At 36.3% G+C, this 24200-nt stretch overlaps 1 protein-coding gene and 1 long non-coding RNA gene across 2 annotated transcripts in view; both read right to left on the bottom strand.

Annotated features, from left to right (window-relative positions):
- The window catches only part of rab26 (RAB26, member RAS oncogene family), a 90375-nt gene extending 88020 nt beyond the window's left edge, over window positions 1-2355 (bottom strand). Inside the window, exon 1 of the mRNA XM_083565971.1 lies at window positions 1061-2355. Within this exon, the coding sequence (XP_083422097.1) occupies window positions 1061-1237 (177 nt within the window). The 5' untranslated portion in view covers window positions 1238-2355. The remainder of the gene's footprint in view (window positions 1-1060) is intronic.
- Window positions 1-24200, bottom strand: part of LOC310739802 — a 351802-nt gene that overhangs the window by 137010 nt on the left and 190592 nt on the right. The window lies entirely within an intron of this gene.

Below are 24200 nucleotides of genomic sequence, written 5' to 3'. Positions count from 1 at the left end.
TTCTGATTTATGAAATAAGATTAAAAGTGTACTACTTAAAACAGCTGTTGCGAAACAGAAGGGAGATATGTGTACACATTAGCACTTAGTGCACTTAAATTGCCCAAGCCCTTTTCTAGGAGCCAAAAGCATTCTGTTGCTTTGCCAACTAATAATATGGTAATGGGGATTGCTTTTTGACTCATTATGCTCACTGTGAACTATTTTTAATTGTGCATTAATAAGCTCTTATTTTTTGTGAATATTCTGTGTATATATAAAATTATTTACCTGTAACTGTTTTAAGCCATTTCCACTGTTGCAAATGATGCTGCCTATTGACACAGCTGCAGTATGTGCTGTTTGCACTCTGCAGGATCTGGCAATGCACCCAGCAGCCACAGTCAATTACAAATGGCCCTAAAGATCACTTATCTCATTTCTGCATCTGTTCACAACATGTGTAGCAAACATTGTGTGCACACAGGTGTGTGCTTATCTTTAAACTAAACACTGACTGTAGCTGATAAGTGTATGAATTGTTTTAGACAAGCTGCAGTTTTGACCAATCAAATATGGTGCAAAATTCAAAGCAAGGCAGACTTTATGCGACTAAATACAAATCAAGATTTAAAATGTAAAACAATGTAAAATTATATAAAAATGTTAGATCATGCAGGAAGCTGATTATGCAGATATTTATGTAGAAGTTGTACTCTTTTAAAAGAATTGTCATGGTGCATAATAATAATAATAATAATAATAATAATAATAATAATAATAATATAATAATAATAATGATTATTATTATTATTATTATTATTATTATTATTATTATTATTATTATTATCTTATAGTATTAGTAAGAACCTACAAAAAAAGGAAGTAAAACGGGAAAACATTATCAAAGAACCCTTTTTCAGGGGTTACTCAAAAGTTCTTCTGAACGAGCCTGTTGTGTAAAAGAAACCTGTTGGTTCCATATAAAACTTCTGAGGTTTCCTCTAAGGGACAAATCAAAGATCAAATGGTAAAAATTGTTTATTTCTTAGCCTGGGTTATATAGTTCATTGTTGCTCACCTTAAACGCGACGTCGTAGAATTCACTACTGCTGACAGATGCCCGGCTCGGATGCACCACTCCATTAGCCTGAACTCCTGTCACCAGGCCACTTTTGCCGGATCGGTTGTTGTTGTCTTTGGCGGTAGAGGGACTCGCACAGCCGCTTTTGCCCTTTTGAGCCTTTTTCCTCGACATTGCGCGAGAAGCTTCGACTTTAGGGACAGCCGCGCGCACCGACCAACAGCACTGCGCTCTTCTAAAGATATTCTCCTAATCTCCTCGGTAGACCTTTTGTTTCTCTTATCAGCCTTCTCGTAAAATGTTCACCAACGCCTAATTTCAACTGTGTCTTACTAATGCGAAACGAAGTTTCACACACTTTTGTACTGATGAGTGGTGAGTGTAGTTATATCAATCGGTATCAAATACTGTTGTTCGTGCAGTTATCCGCTTTCTAACCCCAATCTGCCTAATTCCTCCGTTCTAGATTCAGCTAGCTGTCCTGGAGCTTTGACAGCTGAGATACACGGACGCAGTCACATTTCACACCATGAGAGAGAGAGAGAGAGAGAGAGAGAGAGAGAGAGAGAGAGAGAGAGAGAGAGAGAGAGCTTGATATAATGTAGTCGGTTTAAAGGAACAGTTGCGTATTTTTTTTTATGCATAATTAGGCTAAAAATGATTACTTACGTATAGGCCTAGGCACACTGCTTACCACTTGGACGACAAATAACAAAATATGCAGTCGATACAAACACCAAAATGTTTAGTATTTAAAAATCTTTATAATCTTATGATTGCCAAATCGAATATTTAGAGAATTTAAGTGCAATATTTGGTCTCCCTATAGTCTACATACTGTATATCCAGAAGCCTAGATATTATGGTTTCATGGGTGAAGCTATACATAATGTAGTCTTTTATACTAGAATACCAGATTGGAATTTGACAACTACCACCTTTGCACGCGAAAATCTGGACCTGTGGAGCTTTCCGTGGTACTGAACGCTGCATGCCAAGAGCAAGGACTGGGTTGCCAGATTGGACTTTTTCCACCAGCACATGCATCAAAGAAATCATCTCATATGTTTATAATAACACCGACGTTATCTCAACCAGTGCCTGAACAATTAGCACACAATCTTATCCTAAATATATTTAGAAATGAGTGTTTATTTTTTTTATAAAAAATGAAAATACTGTAACCAGGAATAAAGCATATTTTGTATCTTTCCAATAAAGAAATATTTTTTTTTTATAGATACAGAGAAACAGATTAGATTCTAAATCTGGAACACGGTTCATACTTTATAAACGTTCACTTTTTAGTCCGCACTGATCAATAAAACTATTCACAGCACCCAGTTTCCCTACTTACCGCAACTACTGATATGATACTGATCTGAAATTTTTAGCCATAAAATATGTGCTAAAGAGGGACACTATTTTTTCAACCATATGTGGGTTATCCTTAAGCTGTATTACAAAATTTGCATAGGATGTTTTTGGATGTGATAGCATAAAAATTTTTGCGCTTGAAATAGGAGACCCGAACATCATTTCAGTGAAGATATGGTTAACATGGGTTGCAGTACTAGATCTTGAGTGGTCTGTTATAGAACATCAACTCTACTAAACACATTTTCAATGACTGCATTCTAGGCCCCCTTACCGTAGATCAATATCTTTTTCTTCTTTGTCATCTTCTTCTGCTGGCTGCTTATTTTAGGAGCCACTACAGCAGATCATCCATCACCATACTACCCTGTCTTCTACACCTGCCTCTTTTAAACCAACTACCTGCATGTTTTTCCTCACCACATCCATTAATTCTCCTTGACCTTCCTCTTATCCTCCCTCCTGGCAGTTCCATCCTCAGCATTCTTCTACCACATATACCTCATGTTCCTCCTCTGCACATGTCCAAACCATCTTAATATAGCCTCCCTTACCTTTTATCCAAAACGTCCTACATGTGTGGAAAATACCCTAAATCCCTTGTGGCTAAATGAGCACAAATCTTCACAACCAAACCTCAAAATCTAGTGGAACATCTTTCTAGAAGAGTTGAGATCATTATAAAAGCAAATGGGACTAAATGTGAAATGGGATATTTAAAGAGCATATAGTAGGAATCTTATGGTTAGGTGTCCATATACATTTGTCCATAGATTATAGTACAGTTTCACAGCCCAAGTTTTAATTAGTCTATAAGTAAGGATGGTAGTGGTGTGTCCATGTCTCTTAGGCCACTTTATGATAATGACAGTAATGATTAATTGAATGAAATATCACCATTGGTCTATTTAAATACAAATTGAAAAAAGTTAGAAAAAATAATCCAATCTGATGACAAGTGAGTGAGTAGTTGTCTTGTCTCACACCTCTAGGGTTTGATCACACCTGCTTGATTGAAACCTGACCAATTTTGAATATTCTTATTTTGTTTGTTTTGTTTTGAATTCTTCCACTGTACAAAAACATAGTGATGTGTGGCTAAGCTAGTCTAAATTATCCTCAGGTGTGAGTGTGTGAATGGTGTCCTGCGTTGGATTGGCACCCCATCCAGGGTGTAGTACTGCCTTATGCCCAGTGTTCCTGGTATATGGCTTTGAATTCACCCTGACCACTAAAACAAAACAGTTACTGATAAAGAATATACCTGTATGTGCTAGCACTTTACTAAAAACAAATGTAGGTTACAATAAAAGGTTTATTGGTATTGACCACAGATTCTTTCTTTCACACTATCTCAATTAACCACTAGAGGGAAGAAAAGTTTCATTTTCTCACATGTACCCTCTAAAAGGGAATATAAATGACAATAATAAAAACATTTTTATAACTACAAAATTTATTAAATGTTTCCCTTACATTTACTTAAATAAACAATGCTAACAAAGAATACAGTGTAAGTGGAAAAGCTACATCTTATTTATAGACTCATAATTTATGTGGAAATGACAGCAACAGCAATAATTAATGATTAAAATAATTTATAACAATTAATAATAATAATAATAATAATAATAATAATAATAATAATAATAATAATAATAATAATAATAACAATAGTTAATGTAATAATTTATTTGATATATTAAAAAAAAGTTATGAAACTCTAAGTAAAAAGTTTAAATACTGCAGAAATTGTATGTATTTGTAAATGTAAAGTAAACGAGGACAGAATACCATGGTTATGCTGTAAGACAACACTTCCAATAAGCTGCTGCACCAAGCCACGTATTTGTTTCTGCATCTGAATCATACTGTCTGCTAATTACCACTTGTTTACAAACTCACCCTAAACCTTTTGTTTCTTGTTCATCTTGCCATGGTTATTGTCTGTTCATGTACGTTAGTGTACCTTTGTTTTATGTTCCAGGTTTTTTGGTCTTTGTTTCTTTGTTCATTTTGTGTTTGGTTTGATTGGAATTATGTTGCACTTGTGCGTTTTATTATATTAGTTTTGCACCTGCTTCCCCTTTCATTGCAGGACACAAAGCAACAACAAAATGTCTAATCCAGCTTCAGTACTGCACAAACACCAAGCTGTCTCCCCCTTCTCGGCCTTGCTTCTATAACTTAATTTCTCCATAGATATAAAAATACATGAATAAAGTATCTGAATCATTAAACCAAACCAATAATGCCCTTCTGAGAAATATCTTCAATTAAAAACTAAAACAAAAAAACATTTGTTAACACAGCTAGAATTTTATACATCAGCAACAGCAAATTTCAGGAAACACAGTACATGGAGACTGGGGACTGCACAAACAAGATTTACTGTAGTATTAACTGAAGTTGTAATTTTAGTAGGAGTAACTGAGGATTTATGCACTGTATTCTGTATACACACATAAAATAATGGGGCAAAATGTGCAACAGGTTAGATCGATCAGTAAACTGGAGAGACTATGACTGTAAAATACTGGGAAATGGATGTCATGCTAGTCCCACCACTTAATCTCTTGTAGGGATGGTAAGTAAGTGAAATGTTCCAGAGGACTATTACTGGTAGATAATTCAGAAGGCACTGTAAAGGGGATAGATTTGTTTAATTTGTACATTTATGGTAAATTTTGTTATTTTGTGCTTTGTGTTATTTTACATAGCAAAGGATTATTTTTATTAATTCTTTTAATGTTATTAGTACAAAAAGATGATAAGTGGATAAGGCTGCCATTACCATATAGGTACCATTATCATATCATATTTAATCAATGGATGCATGGAAAGTATTTGCCTATGCTCCTCCATCAACCAAGCAACAGCACATGATTTTGATATTTGAATATTTTTTATAAATAATTATATACACTCCTACACAGCCTGATTCTCTAGGGCAGGGGTCACCAACTTTTTTGACTAAAATCTACTTCTTGGGTACCGATTATTGTGAAGGGCTACCAGTTTGATACACACAGTTTTCAGTTTAATCTGAAAAAACAAATTTGCTCAATTTACCTTTTATTATATGCTATTATTAATTAATAAATGATATTCATCTATGTGAAGACACTGATCATGTTAATGATTCCTTATAATAATTATAAAAAATGAACAAAGTAGAAAACAGCTATTTTTAGAAAAAAGGCCTGCGGGCACCATGTTGGTGACACCTGCTCTAAGGGATAGAGGGTATGACCCAAAGTGTGGAGGAACAGCACCCTCTACCAGCTTAAAGATGCAAGTAAAGAGCAGTGTTTAGGTACATGGAAGTACATTACTAAAAACTCTTGCTATTTAACAGGGATCTAAACAAGGTTTGTTCAGATCTTTTTAATTTGGTGGTAAAAAAAAAAAGGTGGCTAAAAAGAATTATAGGGTTCTTTTATATATGACTTGAGATGAGACTGTTTAAAAAATTCTGAGCTCATCCAAGGGATGTGTGGGTTGAGTCTGTTTTTTTTTTTTTTTTTTTTTACTGATATTGAGGCAGAGGAAATATGCTCAAAATAACATATAATATAAGGTGTTGTGCCACTAGAACAGCTTCAGTGTGCCTTGGCATATATTCCACCAAACATTCAAACTGTTCTGGAGTTTATAAGCATTTTTATAAAAGATAAACTCTCATTTGGTGTCCTATTGATATTTGTGCATATTTGTAATCATAATCAACCAATAATCAATCACATATAAACTTCTTTTGCAAGTGAACAAGTGTACGTAAACCCTGCAAGCAAAATGCTCCCACAGAATAAAATCATGCTCTCTCAATCGTAGGGGTCAAGAATTCAGACCCCTACCATTCTCTCAATGCACCTGGCACACATTTGTTAAGGAGAATATTTTGATTAATAACTTATTTGACCATATACAGTATTTTTTTTATACATCATAACACTCATATGTGCTTATGTAGACACAATGTGTTTGTACTGCAACTCTACGACAATTGATGTACTGTTCCTGCTGACAGTCTAGTTATGTTCTGCACTGACGTAATCAGTTACATAGCATGAATGTTTATTATAGCTATTGAACCAGTGATACAAAAAGTCCTAATGACTAATTTCCAAACATTAATACTGATGGTATGTACAGAAAGTTATATTGGTTGATTGTGGAGCGGGGAAAACACAAAAATATACACGGCAGTAAGAAACGCTGTACTAAAGCAAATTCTCTTCAATCTGCCAGTCATCAATGAAAAAATTAATCAGAAGTTCAGCCCACAAGAAGAGCTGAAAAACCACTTAGCCTCTCCATATCAATTGTATCATACCATATTTGTTGCAGCATTGCTCTTGCTTATCCCATCCACCCATCAGTCACTTAGTAAAGCCTCTCAACAGCTGAAATTGGTTCTGCCTCACTCACACCTGTCTCAAATCTCAGCAACTGGTCACTGTGGAAGGAAGGATAAAGAGAAAAGTCAGGAATCTGGGCCAAGAGTTCAGAAAAATTAACAGCCTTGTCAAGGATGGCTTACATATGCAATAAGACCATGTGTGTTTTGGATGTGTACACACAACTGTTTGTTTGTGTGTGGTTGGGTGCACATAGGCCCAACTGGAGAACTGGTTGAGCAGTGGGGTCGCTTTAGATAAACAAGTAATGTTACTACTGTACATTATGAAGCTTTTTAATATTAGGCCACTATGCCTTTTAAATAGTGCTTACTTTACATCTAGTTTATGTACAAACTAAGAATTTTATTTAAGAATTTAGCAATGATAACTGATTTGAAGACCTCTTAACCATATATACTATAAATACCATTTTTCCTTGATACTTTATTTAGATTAGAAAAAGAATAAGACACTGGATTTTGGATATCTGTAAACTGTACAACATTAAAGGGATTGACTTGGGTCAGTTGGATATTTCTTTTTAACTAGTGAACAGAAGATAAGGGTTAAAATTCTTTTAACACCTACTTAATACAAAAACAATGTTAAGGTGTCAGCCAGCAGTCGAAGGTCAGCGGTTTAAGTATGTTTGCCACTGGACCACATCCTCAAGCTTTCTACCAACTGTCAGCAAAACAAGTGCTCGTTCAGCTGTGGGCCGTACCAAGTGACACTCTCCCCATCAGGATCTGTGTGTGGGGAAGCAAAATGCCAGCAATTTTCCCGCTATTTACATGCCAATAGCAAAGCTCTGCACCATTGGAACAAGCTGGCATACTTTCAGCTACTGGTGCCAATTGAGCTGGCATTACAGCAAGTAGAATATATGTTTTAATTAAATCCTTGTACAGAAGCATTTTCTTCTGGTGTTCACATTTGGCCAAGATACATGTCTTTTATTTTAAATTATTTAAAGATTATTGGCTTAAAACACATGAATGCTTTCTTTCCAGTGTTAAAGTATGTATAGTAACCAGGAAAAATAATAAAACAGTGGAAGCTGGGGTGGTTTTCCACTGTTTCCAGATCCATGGCTAGACTTAAATAGCACTATATCACCAAAAATGCCCATAATATAGGATTACTAATACTGGTTATTACTCATCACTGTTATGATGTGGCTTTAGCTTATCTCCTACTACAGACAAGCCACTACTCTATATATGATAGAAAACCACAGCTCATGCACTAAAGCACTAAATGTGCCTTATTCATTCTGTAGCGCTTTTTCTTTTTTTAAGCTAAAATTACTGTTAAATATCCAGAAAGAAGTGAAATACAGACTAAATGTACTAAACAAATGAAAATCAAAATTATATGCATCCATCTTTCTTTTATAATTTGTACCATTGCAAGGCTTCATTAGGTGGTAAATCCAGAGGACTGCTCTGCATTGAGATTTATAACTCGAATTGCTAGCTTGCATTTGTCGTGTGTATACACACACACTTGTAATAGACTGTTCTTTGAATTCACAGAAAGTTCAGTCTAGGCCATAAATCTTGAATGCTGTCTGTGCTTCCTGTGCATTTCCATGGATTGTGGTGCTGTGATTTAAGACCTCACAAATACAGCTGATGTCAAATTTGAATAATGTGCTGACACCAGGAACACAAAAGTGAAAAAATGGGCAACAAATAGTGAGAACAGCAGTGGTAAGCAAAATAAAAAAGGCATTGTATAATGTTTAGTAAAGATCAGTTTATTGTAATCCTAATAGCTCATTAGGATTATCTTACATTTATTTATAGATTGTTAGCATTTTTGGGTGCGGTACATCTTTAGTAGTACCAGTACCAAAGAAGTTGGGATGCTGTTTGAAATGTGTATAAAAACAAATCTTTAATAATTTTTAATTCTCATAAATCCATATTCTTATTCACAATAAATCATAGAAAACAACAAAAGTTTAAATTTGGTTAATCTACAGTTAAAAAATAAATAAATAAATTGAATTTGATTGCTGCCACACATCTCAAAAAATTTGGGACGAAAAACAAAATTCAGAAAAAGTGTTACTAAATTGAGGATAATTTTGCATCTAATTCATCAATTGGAAAAGCTAGACTATGAGTACAATAGTTGAAGACTTCAAAAACGCTGCTTCATGAACTTTTTATTTTGAAAGCATGAAAGCACACTCAACACCTGGAAAAAACTGAATAAATGGGTTTAGGTTGCAATCAGGGAGAAATCATAATGCACAGGAACTAGAACAAGAAAAAAGTATGTAGTCATCTCTGTTGCATACACATGCTGTCTGGATTGGTTTACCCTGTAATGTTTTGCCTGTAACTTCAGCTCAGGAGTTCTCTCTCAGCTGGAGGCATGGCACAGCATACACATGACTCACTGCAGACACCTGGTGTACCATACTAACTGAGGAAAAAAATTTGTATTTCTGTCTATAATAGGAAATAAGTGTGCTTGCATAAAAAAATTACACTACAGGGTGTCTGCTTTAGTATGCAAATCTTCTAAAATTCTATGTGAAGTGAGAATTTATCATATGGCATGAAAGTCTTATATAAATCCTTGGGAATTACATATAATTTTTCACTATAACATCATTCTGTGTGTGTGTGTGTGTGTGTGTGTGTGTGTGTGTGTGTGTGTGTGTGTGTGTGTGTGTGTGTGTGTGTGTGAGACTGCAAGTATGTTTTTATATTCTGATGGAGGATAGGTATCCTAACAGGACTAGGAAAGTCTGTCATGTTGGTTAACAAAGATAAGGAAGGGTTAAGTTTAGGTAAAGATATAGGTATAGAAATTAATTACCTGCATTAATAATAGTAAATTGAAGGTCTTTAAAAAGATACTAAAAAAGAAGAAAAGTGTGGTCATGTATGTATGTGCATGTATGTAATGCTGATTATAATAATAATGTAATAAATATATACAGTGGGTACGGAAAGTATTCAGACCCCTTTAAATTTTTCACTTTTTGTTATATTGCAGCCATTTGCTAAAATCATTTAAGTTCATTCTTCTTCCTCATAATTGTACACACAGCTCCCCATATGGACAGAAAAACACAGAATTGTTGACATTGTTGCAGATTTATTAAAAAAGAAAAACTGAAATATCACATGGTCCTAAGTATTCAGACCCTTTGCTGTGACACTCATATATTTAACTCAGGTGCTTTCCATTTCTTCTGATCATCCTTGAGATGGTTCTACACCTTCATTTGAGTCCAGCTGTGTTTGATTATACTGATTGGACTTGATTAGGAAAGCCACACACCTGTCTATATAAGACCTTCCAGATCACAATGCATGTCAGAGCAAATGAGAATCATGAGGTCAAAGGAACTGCCTGAAGAGCTCAGAGACAGAATTGTGGCAAGGCACAGATCTGGCCAAGGTTACAAAAAGATTTCTGCTGCACTTAAGGTTCCTAAGAGCACAGTGGCCTCCATAATCCTCAAATGGAAGACGTTTGGGACGACCAGAACCCTTCCTAGAGCTGGCCGTCCGGCCAAACTGAGCTATCGGGGGAGAAGAGCCTTGGTGAGAGAGGTAAAGAAGAACCCAAAGATCACTGTGGCTGAGCTCCAGAGATGCAGTCAGGAGATGGGAGAAAGTTGTAGAAAGTCAACCATCACTGCAGCCCTCCACCAGTCGGGGCTTTATGGCAGAGTGGCCCGACGGAAGCCTCTCCTCAGTGTAAGACACATGAAAGCCCGCATGGAGTTTGCTAAAAAACACCTGAAGGACTCCAAGATGGTGAGAAATAAGATTCTCTGGTCTGATGAGACCAAAATAGAACTTTTTGGCCTTAATTCTAAGCGGTATGTGTGTAGAAAACCAGGCACTGCTCATCACCTGTCCAATACAGTCCCAACAGTGAAGCATGGTGGTGGCAGCATCATGCTGTGGGGGTGTTTTTTAGCTGCAGGGACAGGACGACTGGTTGCAATCGAGGGAAAGATGAATGCGGCCAAGTACAGGGATATCCTGGACAAAAACCTTCTCCAGAGCGCTCTGGACCTCAGACTGGGCCGAAGGTTTACCTTCCAACAAGACAATGACCTAAGCACACAGCTAAAATAACGAAGGAGTGGCTTCACAACAACTCCGTGACTGTTCTTGAATGGCCCAGCCAGAGCCCTGACTTAAACCCAATTGAGCATCTCTGGAGAGACCTAAAAATGGCTGTCCACCAACGTTTACCATCCAACCTGACAGAACTGGAGAGGATCTGCAAGGAGGAATGGCAGAGGATCCCCAAATCCAGGTGTGAAAGACTTGTTGCATCTTTCCCAAAAAGACTCCTGGCTGTATTAGATCAAAAGGGGGCTTCTACTAAATACTGAGCAAAGGGTCTGAATACTTAGGACCATGTGATATTTCAGTTTTTCTTTTTTAATAAATCTGCAACAATGTCAACAATTCTGTGTTTTTCTGTCAGTATGGGGTGCTATGTGTACATTCATAAGCAAGAAGAATGAACCTAAATGATTTTAGCAAATGGCTGCAATATAACAAAGAGTGAAATATTTAAAGGGGTCTGAATACTTTCCGTACCCACTGTATGCTTGAATTATGTAACATGTTTTTGCTATTACAGTAACAACAGTTTATGCTGCAGTTCTCCAAACGCCCTGTATTATCTTACCATTGTGGCCTGATCCACTTGCCCGCTCACTCATTTGCCAGGTATTAAGTGTGAATCTAACAGTTGTGAGAGCTCTAGTCTTACTCTTTACTCTCCATTATGAGCCTTCATAATTTTGAGCATAATTTTGAGCATAACATTATGAGCATTATGAGCCTTCCTTCATCCTGTCAATGGCATGTCACATTATTTGCAGACACTTAATGTAAGCCAAATACTCTTTCACTTGTCACCAGCAATAAAAGCAATGGAGATCCAATACCATCTGAGGAGCCCAGGTGTCATATCCTACATAGTGTCGACATGGTGAACTAATTTGACTGGACTGTAGCTGGATTTAATATTCAAATCCTAAAAATTAGAAGGGTGTTTGGCTTGTGTCTTGAAGGGGTGGATATAAACACTTAAAATTCTATTTAGAATCAAACAAAATACCATTTAATTATCCAAGTTCCAAGTATAATTATTTTCTTCCAAGTAGCTGAAAAGAAGGTGTTTGAACTTGTTTTGTTTTTTTCACAGGACTTCAAACTTAACAATACAATTATTTATTAATTAAGTTATTTTTTATTTTAGGAGGGAATATTAATTTCCATTGGTGTCCTCAGAATAGCATCAATGCAACAGGACACCAGCATACTTGTTTTGAACCTTAGGCCTGTGGGAGATGGTAAAATAAAATCTATCCAGATGCTATCTACAAACCCGATTCCAAAAAAGTTGGGACACTGTGTGCAATTTACAAATCTCATAAACGTATATATTATTCACAATAGAATATAGATAAAATATCAAATGTTGAAAGTGAAACATTTTAAAATTTCATGCCAAATATTGGATCATTTTGGATTTCATGAGAGCTACACATTCCAAAAAAGTTGGGACAGGTAGCAATATAAGGCCGGAAAAGTTAAATGTACATATAAGGAACAGCTGGAGGACCAATTTGCAACTTATTAGGTCAATTGGCAACATGATTGGGTATAAAAAGAGCCACTCAGTGGCAGTGTCTCTCAGAAGTCAAGATGGGCAAAGGATCACCAATTCCCCCAATGCTGCGGCGAAAAACAGTGGAACAATATTAGAAAGGAGTTTCTTTGAAAAAAATTGCAAAGAGTTTGAAGGTCCAAAAAGAAGCCATATCTAAACATGATCCAGAAGCGCAGGCGTTTTCTCTGGGCCAAGGCTCATTTAAAATGGACTGTGGCAAAGTGGAAAACTGTTCTGTGGTCAGACGAATCAAAATTTGAAGTTCTATTTGGAAAACTGGGATGCCATGTCATCCGGACTAAAGAGGATAAGGACAACCCTAGTTGTTATCAGCGCTCAGTTCAGAAGCCTGCATCTTTGATGGTATGGGGTTGCATGAGTGCGTGTGGCATGGGCAGTTTACACATCTGGAAAGGCACCATCAATGCTGAAAGTTATATCCAAGTTCTAGAACAACATATGCTCCCATCCAGACGTCGTCTCTTTCAAAAAAGACCTTGCATTTTCCAACATGAAAATGCCAGACCAAATACTGCATCAATTACAACATCATGGCTGCATAGAAGAAGGGTACTGAAATGGCCAGCCTGCAGTCCAGATCTTTCACCCATAGAAAACATTTTTGGAATCGGGTTTGTATTAGGAATGGAGCTAGTGGTGCTCCAAAGTGTTTAAAAAAAATGCATGTAAAAAACAAAAGAAAAGCATTGATCTTTGAAGGTGGTTGACATTACTAAGATCAGGCCAATTTGTAGACTATTTGAACATCCATGGTAATGCCAAGCTGACAGTTGATGAAAGTGAGAAAAATATGTTTTGCACTCTGTAATAAGCATTTCTATGCTTAGACAAACAAATATATTACTATATAAGATGTCTCTCTGTATTCATTATTACTGAAAGTTTAAATGTTGGAATGAGCATTGAGTACACAATGCAGCATCATTAAGAGTGTCATTAAATAATTTTCCCTTACGAGGGAAATATCAAGGTCCGTGACGTTGGAGTGACGTGGGGCCGCCTTCCCGTGGGCTCACCACCTGCAGGAGGGACCTTAAGGGACGGTGCTGTGAGGATTGGGCAGCAGTCGAAGGCGGGGGCCTGCTTAGACTGCTGCCCCCGCGACCCGAATTACAGATAAGCGGGAGAAAATGAATGAAATGAATGAATTAAATAATTTTGCATTAAATGCTAGTATTTATGAATATACTCTTCCTTAAATTAAATTAAATTGTAAACACTATTAAGATAAAGTTTGTTGAAATAGTCGTACCACCTGAGATATTGCTGGTAGAAACCAATGTAAAAGATTTTACATTTTGCAGTGAGTTTGTATAATCCTGCAAAATCCACACTAAGGGGAAAAAACCCACCCAATTAGCTAATGTAAATATAGTGAATATATATTGCAGTTTTAAATGGAATAAATAATAGTCTTTAAAAGACTGCTGGAATTTTTAAATGGCTGTTTGATTTTAAAATAACGATTAGATGGACCCCTGGGACCAATTAGCAAGACAAAGCTATACAGATGTTTTTGACACCCTCACTTACTTCTACAGTGACCTGTTTACAAGCTAATGCTGGCGAATAAAAAGTGATTTATTTTCCTTATGAAAAACTTTTCCTGTCTATTGCACATTCATATTTGTTTTATTGAGGAACAATTTCAATTGCCCACAAACAACAGTGTCTATTGTGCAAAAATTGTTATAAAACTAGCAGTGAACAACTGTGACCATTAGATGGCAGGGTAACTTCAACTCCATGAGTTCCTATAAAATGCTCCAAATCTGTTACCTATGCTTTACTAGTTATCATTTGCTAGTACACATGTTTTGCTTTGAGTGACAGATTTTCATACAGATAAAAGCCTGTGGTAAGAGGTACAGTCTTTTGTTGTTACATAGAATGTATAGTTTATGGATAAGAATAACACAGAATAGTGGAAGTATTGAAAGGTTTTGCACTAGAAATTGTTTTATTTGATGATTAAGAATCCAAAGTAAATTTGATTGCAGTTGGAATGAAATTGTTAATGGCATATATAAGTTTAAAGAACACATAAGTGTCACAAAGTAAGGAAAGCCTGCATCACATTAGCCTTTTGTTCTGTCTGACTGGTGTCATGCAGCAGACACATAAAATGAAAAACATGAGAAAGAAATAAACAGATTAATGTAAAGCAGGAGAAGGCAAAGCACAAGCCTCATTGACAAAGACCCTAGCAAAACATGGCCTGCCAATTTGAGAGCTTTTTGTGTCTAATGGGAGCTCACAGGAAAAGGAGGGAGAGGTGGTGTGTGTGTGTGTGTGTGTGTGTGTGTGTGTGTGTGTGTGTGTGTGTCATGAAATAGGGAGAAGAGACAAGTCTGGAATTAATAATGCTGTCTCTTTCCTTGAGATGTGGAGTGTCGCCGGAGGACAGCAAACCGCATCCTTCCTTCCTGAAGTCCTGGAACAGGAAAGGGCACACAGTTAGGTCAAGCACCTACTTCCTGTTTTCTCCCCCAGGGCTCAACAGGAGCTTGGCATAAATACTTCCGGGTTCGTAGTAAGTGCCATCCATCTATCTTTACATATAGAGTAGAATGTCTAGATCTTAAGAGTTTTGCACACACAAATAATATTTTTTTAGAAGTGATGCCAATAAATCTTACTCTAATTTTGTTTCCAGATTTTGTTTCCCCCTCTTTTTATGCCACCAAGAGACAGTAAACAAAAGAGCATGAGGGCGGCTGCAGAATTTTCTGCAGCTTCAACTGGAAACACTGTGAATCACAAAAACTTAATGATGATTTTGAGGAAAGATAAGATAAATACAAGATGATATTGAATAATGCAAAACCTATGGTTTTGGAAACAACCCATTTCGGAAACAACCCTTCAGCTTTTGCAATAACATCAATCTGGACAGTATTTAAAGAAAGGCACACAACAGTGGTAGTTGGTATATATGCTTCTAGATAATATAATAGAAAGCTGAAATATTTAATATACTATGTATATTTTAACACTGCCCAAGTATACAGTTTAATTCAGGTTTAAACTGTATACTTTGGGCAGTGTTAAAATATTCATATTATATTAAATATTTCAGTTTTTTATTATATTTATCTAGAGGCATACATACCAACTACAACATTGTGTTGTGTCAACAGTCTCACAGCATTTCGTGATATAGTGACAAACTTCACTCTATTAATTCGTGTCAATGGACACCAATTTCCCTCTTTTTTTTTGCTCGGTGTGCATATCTGAAAAGAAGGGCAGGCCCTGGCGTGGAGGCAGTGACCAATCTCACAGGAAGCGTTCATCTAATTTATTCAGAGGACACCGTTCCTGTTTCTCATTTGGCAAAGCGATATTGAGCTTGGAAACAGCACAAGTTACTAACTCCAACAGCTCCTTGAACTAAACTAACTGAGGAGGCATGTCCACCAGTTCGTTCATTATGGCGTTGCCATGGCGTAAGCCCCTCTTGGAGAAATTGTTTGCTCAGTGACTAAAAGGAAATTGTTCAGCTCTTTTTGGTTTTTATATATGTTTATAGTTTGATAGTTTATAGAAGGAGGAGAAGGGTAGAGAAGGAAGATGTCTACAGATACAGCAGGGAAAAGAAAAATGTAGGAGAGTGGAGGTTAGGGTTGGTACTTTAAATGTTGGTACTATGATTGGTAAAGGGAGTTAGTTGCTGATGTGATGGAGAGGAGATAGGTAGACATCGTGTTTGTTTCATGAGACCACGTGGAAAGGGAGTAAGGCCAGGAACATTGGCGGTAGGTTTAAAGTGTTCTTTCATGGTGTGGATGAAAAGAGAAATGGTGTAGGGGTGATTCTGAAGGAATCAGTAAGTGTGTAGAGGTAAAGAGAGCTTCTGTTAGGGTGATGATCATGAAGCTGGAAGTTGAAGGGGCGATGATAAATGTCATCAGTGCTTATGCTCCACAAGTGGGTTGTGAGATGGAGGAGAAGGAAAAATTCTGGAGTGAGTTGGATGAAGTGCTAGAAGTTGTACCTAGGAATGAACAATTGGTGATTGGGGTGGATTTCAATGGGCATGTAGGTGAAGGGAACAGAGGTGATGAGGAGGTGATGGGTAGGTATGGCTTTAAGAAGAGGAATGTGTAAGGGCAGATGGTGGTGGATTTTTCTAAAAAGATGAAAATGGCAGTGGTGAACACTTATTTTAAGAAGAAGGAGGATCATAGGGTGACATATAAGAGTGTGCACACAGGTGGACAATGGAAGGTAGTGCACACAGGTGGACAATGTTTTATGTAAGAGATGCAACCTGAAGGAGATTGGAAACTGTAAGGTGTTGGCAGGGAACATTGTAGCTAGACAGCATCAGATGGTGGTCTGTAGGATGGTTTTGGAGGTGAAGAAGGAGAGGAGGAGAGTAAAAACTGAAAGAGTGTGAGATTCAGAGAAGAGGTCAGACAGGGGTTTGGTGGTGCTGAGGAGGTGCTGGATGATTGGGCAACTACTGCAGAAGTGATAAGGGAGACAGCTAGAAAGGTACTTGGTGTGACATCTGGAAAGAGAAAGATAAACACAGAGACGTGGTGGTGGAATGAGGGAGTGCAGGAAAGCATAAGGAGAAATAGGTTGGCAAAACAGAATTGGGATCGACAGAGTGATGAGAAAAGTAGACGGGAGTATAAGGAGATGTGGCAGCTGGTAAAGAGGGATGTGGCGAAAGCCAAGGGAAAGGCATATGAGAAGCTGTATGAGAAGTTGGACACTAAGGAAGGAGAAAAGGATTTGTACCGATTGGCCAGGCAGAGAGACCGAGCTGGGAAGGATGTGCTGCAAATTAGAGCAATAAAGGATGGAGATTGAAATGTGTTGACTAGTGAGGAGAGTGTGTTGAGAAGATGGAGAGAGTATTTTCAGCAGCTGATAAACGAGGAAAATAAGAGAGAGAGAGAAGGTTGGATGGTGTGGACTTGGTGAAGCAGGAAGTGGATAGGATTAGTAAGGAGGAAGTGAGAGCAGCAATTAAGAGGATTAGGATTGGAAAGTCGGTTGGACCAGATGATAAACTGGTAAAAGCATGTAAAAGATGTTTAGGTGAGATGGCAGTGGAGTTTTTAACCAGAGTGTTTAACAGGATTTTGGAAGGTTGGAGGATGCCTGAGGAATGGAGAAGGAGTGTGCTGGTACCGATCTTTAAGAACAAGGGGGATGTGCAGACCTGCAGTGAGGGTGGTGCAGGACATGTATGAGGACAGTGTGACAGCAGTGAAGTGTGCAGTAGGAACGACAGACTGGTTCAAGGTGGAGGTTGGACATCAAGGATTGGCTCTGAGCCTTTTCCTGTTTGCAGTGGTAAAAGACAGGTTGACGGACAAGTTCAGACAGGAGTCTCCATGGATTATGATGTTTGTGGATGATATTCTTAGTTGTGGTGAAAGTAGGGAGCAAGTTGAGTAGAGCCTGCAGAGGTGGAGGTCTGTGCTGGAGAGAAGGGGAATAAAAGTCAGTAGGAGTAAGACAGAGTACATGTGTATAAATGAGAGGGAAGACAGCAGTGTGGTGCAGTTGTGGTGAAGGTGGAGGTACGAGCTGGGGTGTGTGGAGACGGATGATCCTCTTTGGTGACCCCTAATGGGAGAAGCCAAAAGAAGAAGAAGAATATATATATATATATATATATATATATATATATATATATATATATATATATATATATAATGTTTATAGTTCCCACTATATGGAAAAAAGTTGTGACATCCAAAGACATCCTATACAAATATGTGCCTCAGTAACAGTTTTGGGAATAACCAGCAAGTTAAGGTTATATATTATTTTTAAATGATGCTTTGTTATAATCATTAAAAGAACAAATTAAACCTAATTAATTGTTGTTCTGTTGTTTTCTACACATTATTCATTTTCAGGTACCGATCTGAAAATGTGTTTATTTTGCCCTAAAATCACATTTTGTTGTGTCAAAGCCAGGTTAGACCAGGGAATTAGGCTAGATGTAACCTCAATTTAGTTTTGATGCACACAAGCAATTAGTCTTTCGCTATATTTTTAATGCTGTGGTAATTAAACAGATTTTTCCCTTGAAAAATAGGATCAGTTCCATCCAGAAAATCTGCTTTGATCATTAAAAGTCTGTCTCCTTTAATATCCTGGAACTTAACTAAATTCTGTATTTCAAACAACTTAGTTTTGATGTTCTTATTGTATGTTGTTCATCCTGCATTTTTGTCAAATCTCAGTCAAAACTGACCAAGGAATGTGTATGCTTCTAGTCACAAAACAAGACGACTGTCTTTACCTAATTGAGTCCTAGAGTTTTACAAAGCTCATGGAATGGCTGACAAAGGTCAAGAGAATGTGTTGAAGGCATCAGACTCAATTTAGACAAACATATTATCTGGAAAACATGAATCTTTTTATTTTTTCTTTACCATGATGGTATCATTTAGGTTCAGGAAACTAATAGAATCCACATGGGTAGCAATTTGTTCCCAAGAAAGAAATCATGAAACACATAACAAAACAACTGCATGGAAGAATCATCATCCTTTTTTATCTAACAAATTAAAGATTCTCATCGATGAGTCAACATTCTGCACCAACATATCAAACATGACTGTCAACATAAAAGGCTTTGTAAATGGAGCAAATCATAAATTTAGTCTCCTGAGTTTAGTTGATTTGCTAAACAATAAGGCAAAGAGAACAAAAGAAGCAAGGAAGCAATGCAGATTTCCATTAAAACATTTGTTTCTGACAGACTTGGCACTGAATGAATCATTGATTACAAATTAATCCAATTTAACTGAGTCAACTTTTTAGAACATCTTTAATTCAATAGCTTTACAGAAATCAATCAAGGGTATAAATTTATAAAATTATAAAGACCATATAAACTGGCTACTAGAACCAAGCATATATTGCAGTGATACACAAGTGAGATGTGCAGGGGTCAAACTTTTTGAGAAACAAGCCATAAATGTGAGTGAGGTAACACATTTAGCCAGGGACTAGAGCCTGCATGTATAATCCATTTGTTTTTAGAATCAATGTAATGTGTAGGTTACTGGACTCTTAAACAGACAGATAGGTCTAATTAATTTTTTTGGTAAAAAAAATGATATTCCTATGCATAGGTTAATGGATGCAAATCAGCTACAAATTAGCAGATGTGTGCACATCACAGCTGATATGCATTTGGTGACCATTTGGTGGGACTACCTTCTGTCCTTGATTTATTACTGCTGTTGTGTTATGACCTCTGCCCAAGGGTTACAGTGCAATTTGAAAGGTGTAACTGTTACGATGATTAGGGAAATGGTTGCAGTTCTTGTTAGGTCTTAACCTATGCATTGGAAAATTAAATATCAACCCAGGCCGGTGTCTAAGCCACAGAAGAGCAGGGTGGAGGTCAAGGCTGCAAATTAGTTTTGACCTAATGTTTAGAGTAACATAAAAGGCAAATTTAAACTTAAACTTAGGAACCTCTTTTGTTTGTATTTTAGTTTGTTAATTTAGCTTGCATTCTAATGCCTGATTTAGTTTCTTTGGCTTAGCTTCAATTGGTTCAGCTGCTTATATTCTTACAAAGACTGACTACATTAGACTAGACCCTATTTACTGTATTCCATTAAAATTCAGAAATGATTTTAAATTGCTGTTGCTTACCTATCAGGCTTTACATGATGTAAATTCTGCATATATTTGTGAATTGGTAGCTTTATACAAAATGGCATAATTTTAATGTCTCCTTGTTAAGGGCTTTTGGCTCTTCCAAGTTCAAGTCTTACCCTGACAAGGTAAGATTATACATTATTATGCATATCATTGCAAATCTGGTGAGATCAACATTGACAATTAAATCACAGTCAAATTTTTAACCGCTGCCTAATAAATCACACTTACTTGGAATAGAGTAAACCGATGATGGGCAATTCTAATTAAATTTATATCAAATCAGCATATTGTAATCTTTTCAGAACTGATGAAATAATTTTTCTTGATCAGAATCTGCATTCTGTGGTCCACATGTACATTTGGGTCAAAATGCTCTCCTTTAATGTGAGTCAGTAAGAAAACAACTTTTGTATGAAAAAAAGAGAAAAAAATAAAAGATGAGTTAAGGCATTATTCTAAGAATGTGATAATTTTTATATGATCGGAATGATTGAAGCATCTTTTGTATTTTAGGCAATGTACAATGTCATGTCTCTATATTAAGTTCATAATCTCTGCCTCCTTTTATAGGTTTAATAACCACAATTGGATAAGGCTCTGCTGAGACAGACTTAATCTAAGACTTTGTAACAGGATATGCCGTGTGATTGCATTATTTAATGTGCTTATAAATGAGATTGTGTACACATAACTATATATAAACTATTTATTAAGAAACTGCAAACAAAATGAACCCATACCTTCCTTGCATGTAAACATAGCCAGTGTTCATGAATCTCTCCTTAGATTATACCATGTACAATAAAACCAGTTAAAAATTTAAATATTTAGCTATTGTTTGTTCCTGTAAAACACAATTGTGCAATGTTTCTGTGAGGCACTGGCGACAAGCTTACTATTTAACAGGCAACCGGTAGATGCAGAAAACTAATTTTTACCCACTTAAAGTTACTTACAGTAGGCTGCCAAAATGCTGTTTTGCATTGCTGTGACTCATTTTAATCTCTGCTTGTGCCTGGTTTTGGGCTTACAAATGTTCCTGTATGCTATTCTGTTGAAACTTCTGCACATCTATCCTCATCTTATGTCTGAGTCTGTTATTGTACAGACAGCCTATATATTCATTCAAAATGTGGAAGCTGCAAATGGCATTGACTTCCAAGGCCAGCTGTCTGAAGAAAATGCTCAGCAGTTTCACTAAATTGCATCCACCATAGATTAATTGATTTCAGCCTGCAGGGGTGACATTGCTACCACCCCAGAGGTTGCATCCACGAACAGTGTTGAACGATAGCTCAGAGATATGCTCTCAGTAGAATATGAGGCACAATCAGACACAAGTAATGGCATTTAATGCAAAATAGCACTTAATGTTAATGCAAAAGAGTTCTGATGTACTGTCCTACCTTATTTTTTTTTTAAGTCTTTCTTCTCTCTATGCCATAAAGCAAAGAAAATCATGCCAATACTCTCTCCACATGTTCGAAAAATCAGAGGTGCCAAAAAGCTACTTGTTATTAAATGTTGTTATTTAGTTACTAAACTAAGGACATCAGTAAACATCTGATTATGCATAGACATTTTACATTCTGCAGCAGACTAGCCCATGTAATCCATTATGGTATAACAGAGAAGCTGTAAACTTATAAACTTATGCTGAGTCAGTTTATTTAATTAGCTATCTGAATGGATAATCACCCTGAGAGACAGGAGAGGGCAGCTTACAGTAACCTAATAGCAGTGCAGAATTCACTATTAACTCACCAATGATTCACAATCTAACATTTATCCCGAAGAACTACTCAAACCAACTATGTAACAAAGCCTATTTGCTTTTTAATGTTGATAGTCAGTCAAAACAAACAGTTTTTAAAAAAGACAAAAGACAAAAATCTTGTTAAAATATTAGGGGAATAATGATTAGTAATAAATGTTACTTTGTGCAAATCTGTTGTTATTAAGAGAAAACTGATTGCTCCTTCCATGTAGAGCCCATGTGATGATCAAAGGAACATTCATGCTGTAACTCTGATACATGAATATCATGTGTGTGTGTGTGTGTATATATCACTTATATGTGTGTGTGTATATATCACTATATATATATATATATATATATATATATATATATATATATATATATATATATATATATATATATACATATATATATATATATATATATATATATATATATATATATATATATATATATATATATATATATATATATACATATATATGACTAATACAGTCAGTGATGTTTTTGAGTGATCTCAGAATGGACACACAGTATTTAAATTTCAGCACAGAATTGGTGGTTTTAAAGGCCAAACAACCTATATTAGAACAACCTATATTAAAAGCTGACTAACTGCTATCATAGAGTGACACCTGCAGGGCTATTGTAGAGTGACTAAAACACAGATCTTGAAGTGATTTGTTCTAATATACAAATACTTGAAGGTTTTTGTCCTACCTTGTCCAATTTATTAATGTAACATCATAAGTGCCTTAATCATAAAACTAACCATAGTTAGACTTAAAAAAAAAAAAATAAAAAAAAATGCGAGTAGTTGGTTTGGCCAAAATAAATGTATGGATCAATGCATGTGTCCCTGGCTTTTTAAAAGTGTTTCCAAGTTGGGCTGTGAATTTACAATGACCCTGACAAGGTTCAAGTGATTAATTAAAGTAAGTGATTAAGAGCGAACATACACAATCTGTTTGATTCGAGACCAATTGGACAATATGAGTCATTCTCTGTTACATAATGCCTAAAAGTTATGAATTATGAAATGGTGTGAATTTTGGAGCAAGACATGCACATAAATGGGCCAATGATTTTGTGTATTGTTAGGAAACAGATTGTTCTGTCCCACTAAGTTGTTGTGTACTTCTACAGAATCGGTAGACAATGGGCCTATTCTTTTGAATTATCTACCCCCCCCCCCCACACACACACACACACACTCACACACACACACACACACACACACACACACACACACACACACACACACACACACTGACACACACACACTGACACACACACAAACGGAAAACACTAACTTCACTAAACCACTATGTCTTTCTTTAAAAAACCAATGAGTAAACTCAGTTTGACCTGCATGTAAGAAGTTTTTGATTTATTTGATTTACTTTGGATTACAGTTTAAATCTCTGAAGCAGTGAGTTATACAGGTTTTTTAATCTCTCATTACACTGTATATACTTGCACCCTTGCAGCTGTGAAATATGAGTTAGCTCACATATTTTCATTTATTAAAAAAAAAAAATAAAAACCTGCCAGTGTGCCATTTAAGTGCCAAAGAAGCTTCTTGCATTTGCTGTAAAGACAAACCTTGATATTGGCATAACTACAGCACATTAAACAGATGTTAGCTCCACTCAATTAGCCAACAAGTGTACACAATATGATGTGCACAGCAAAAAGAAGAACACCACAGAACAAACAGTAATATACAATAATTTACATGTATATTTATTGTGTGCATGTCTGTGCACTGTGTGTCAAAAAGTGGTACAATGTTAAGTTGAAGCAAGCGTGAGCGATTATATGCGTGTGTATTTGCATCTGATGGGGGTTGAAAGCACAGATGTGGGAGCAGTGACGGATGTACCAGCGACAGATGTCCCCTACTCTGATCAGCCCCATTCCAATGACCACATGCACATGTGTGTGTGTTTGTGTGGTAACTCTGGCACCAGCTGTCTGCTAAAAGACATTTCTAAGGATCATTTATTAGAATACAGAAAAAAATTCTAGTAAAACACTAGAACATAAACCTGTTTCAAAAGAAAATATTTCTCAATAAAGCAGTATATATAAATATAAATAAAATATGTGAAACATTTATTATGAGAATAATCTATAATTTATATGACTGTTAGGCCTTTTTCAATAAATATTCTCTTGATAAATATCTTTGCTTCTTTCAAGCATTTTAGGTTCTATGAGAATGTCATTAAACTAGGACCCTGGAACTTAA

Source organism: Silurus aristotelis, assembly GCF_946808225.1.
Source record: "Silurus aristotelis genome assembly, chromosome: 17".
NCBI classification, from domain to species: domain Eukaryota; kingdom Metazoa; phylum Chordata; class Actinopteri; order Siluriformes; family Siluridae; genus Silurus; species Silurus aristotelis.
The sequence above is the reverse complement of the archived record's forward strand: the minus strand, read 5'-3'. Positions and strand labels throughout refer to the sequence as shown.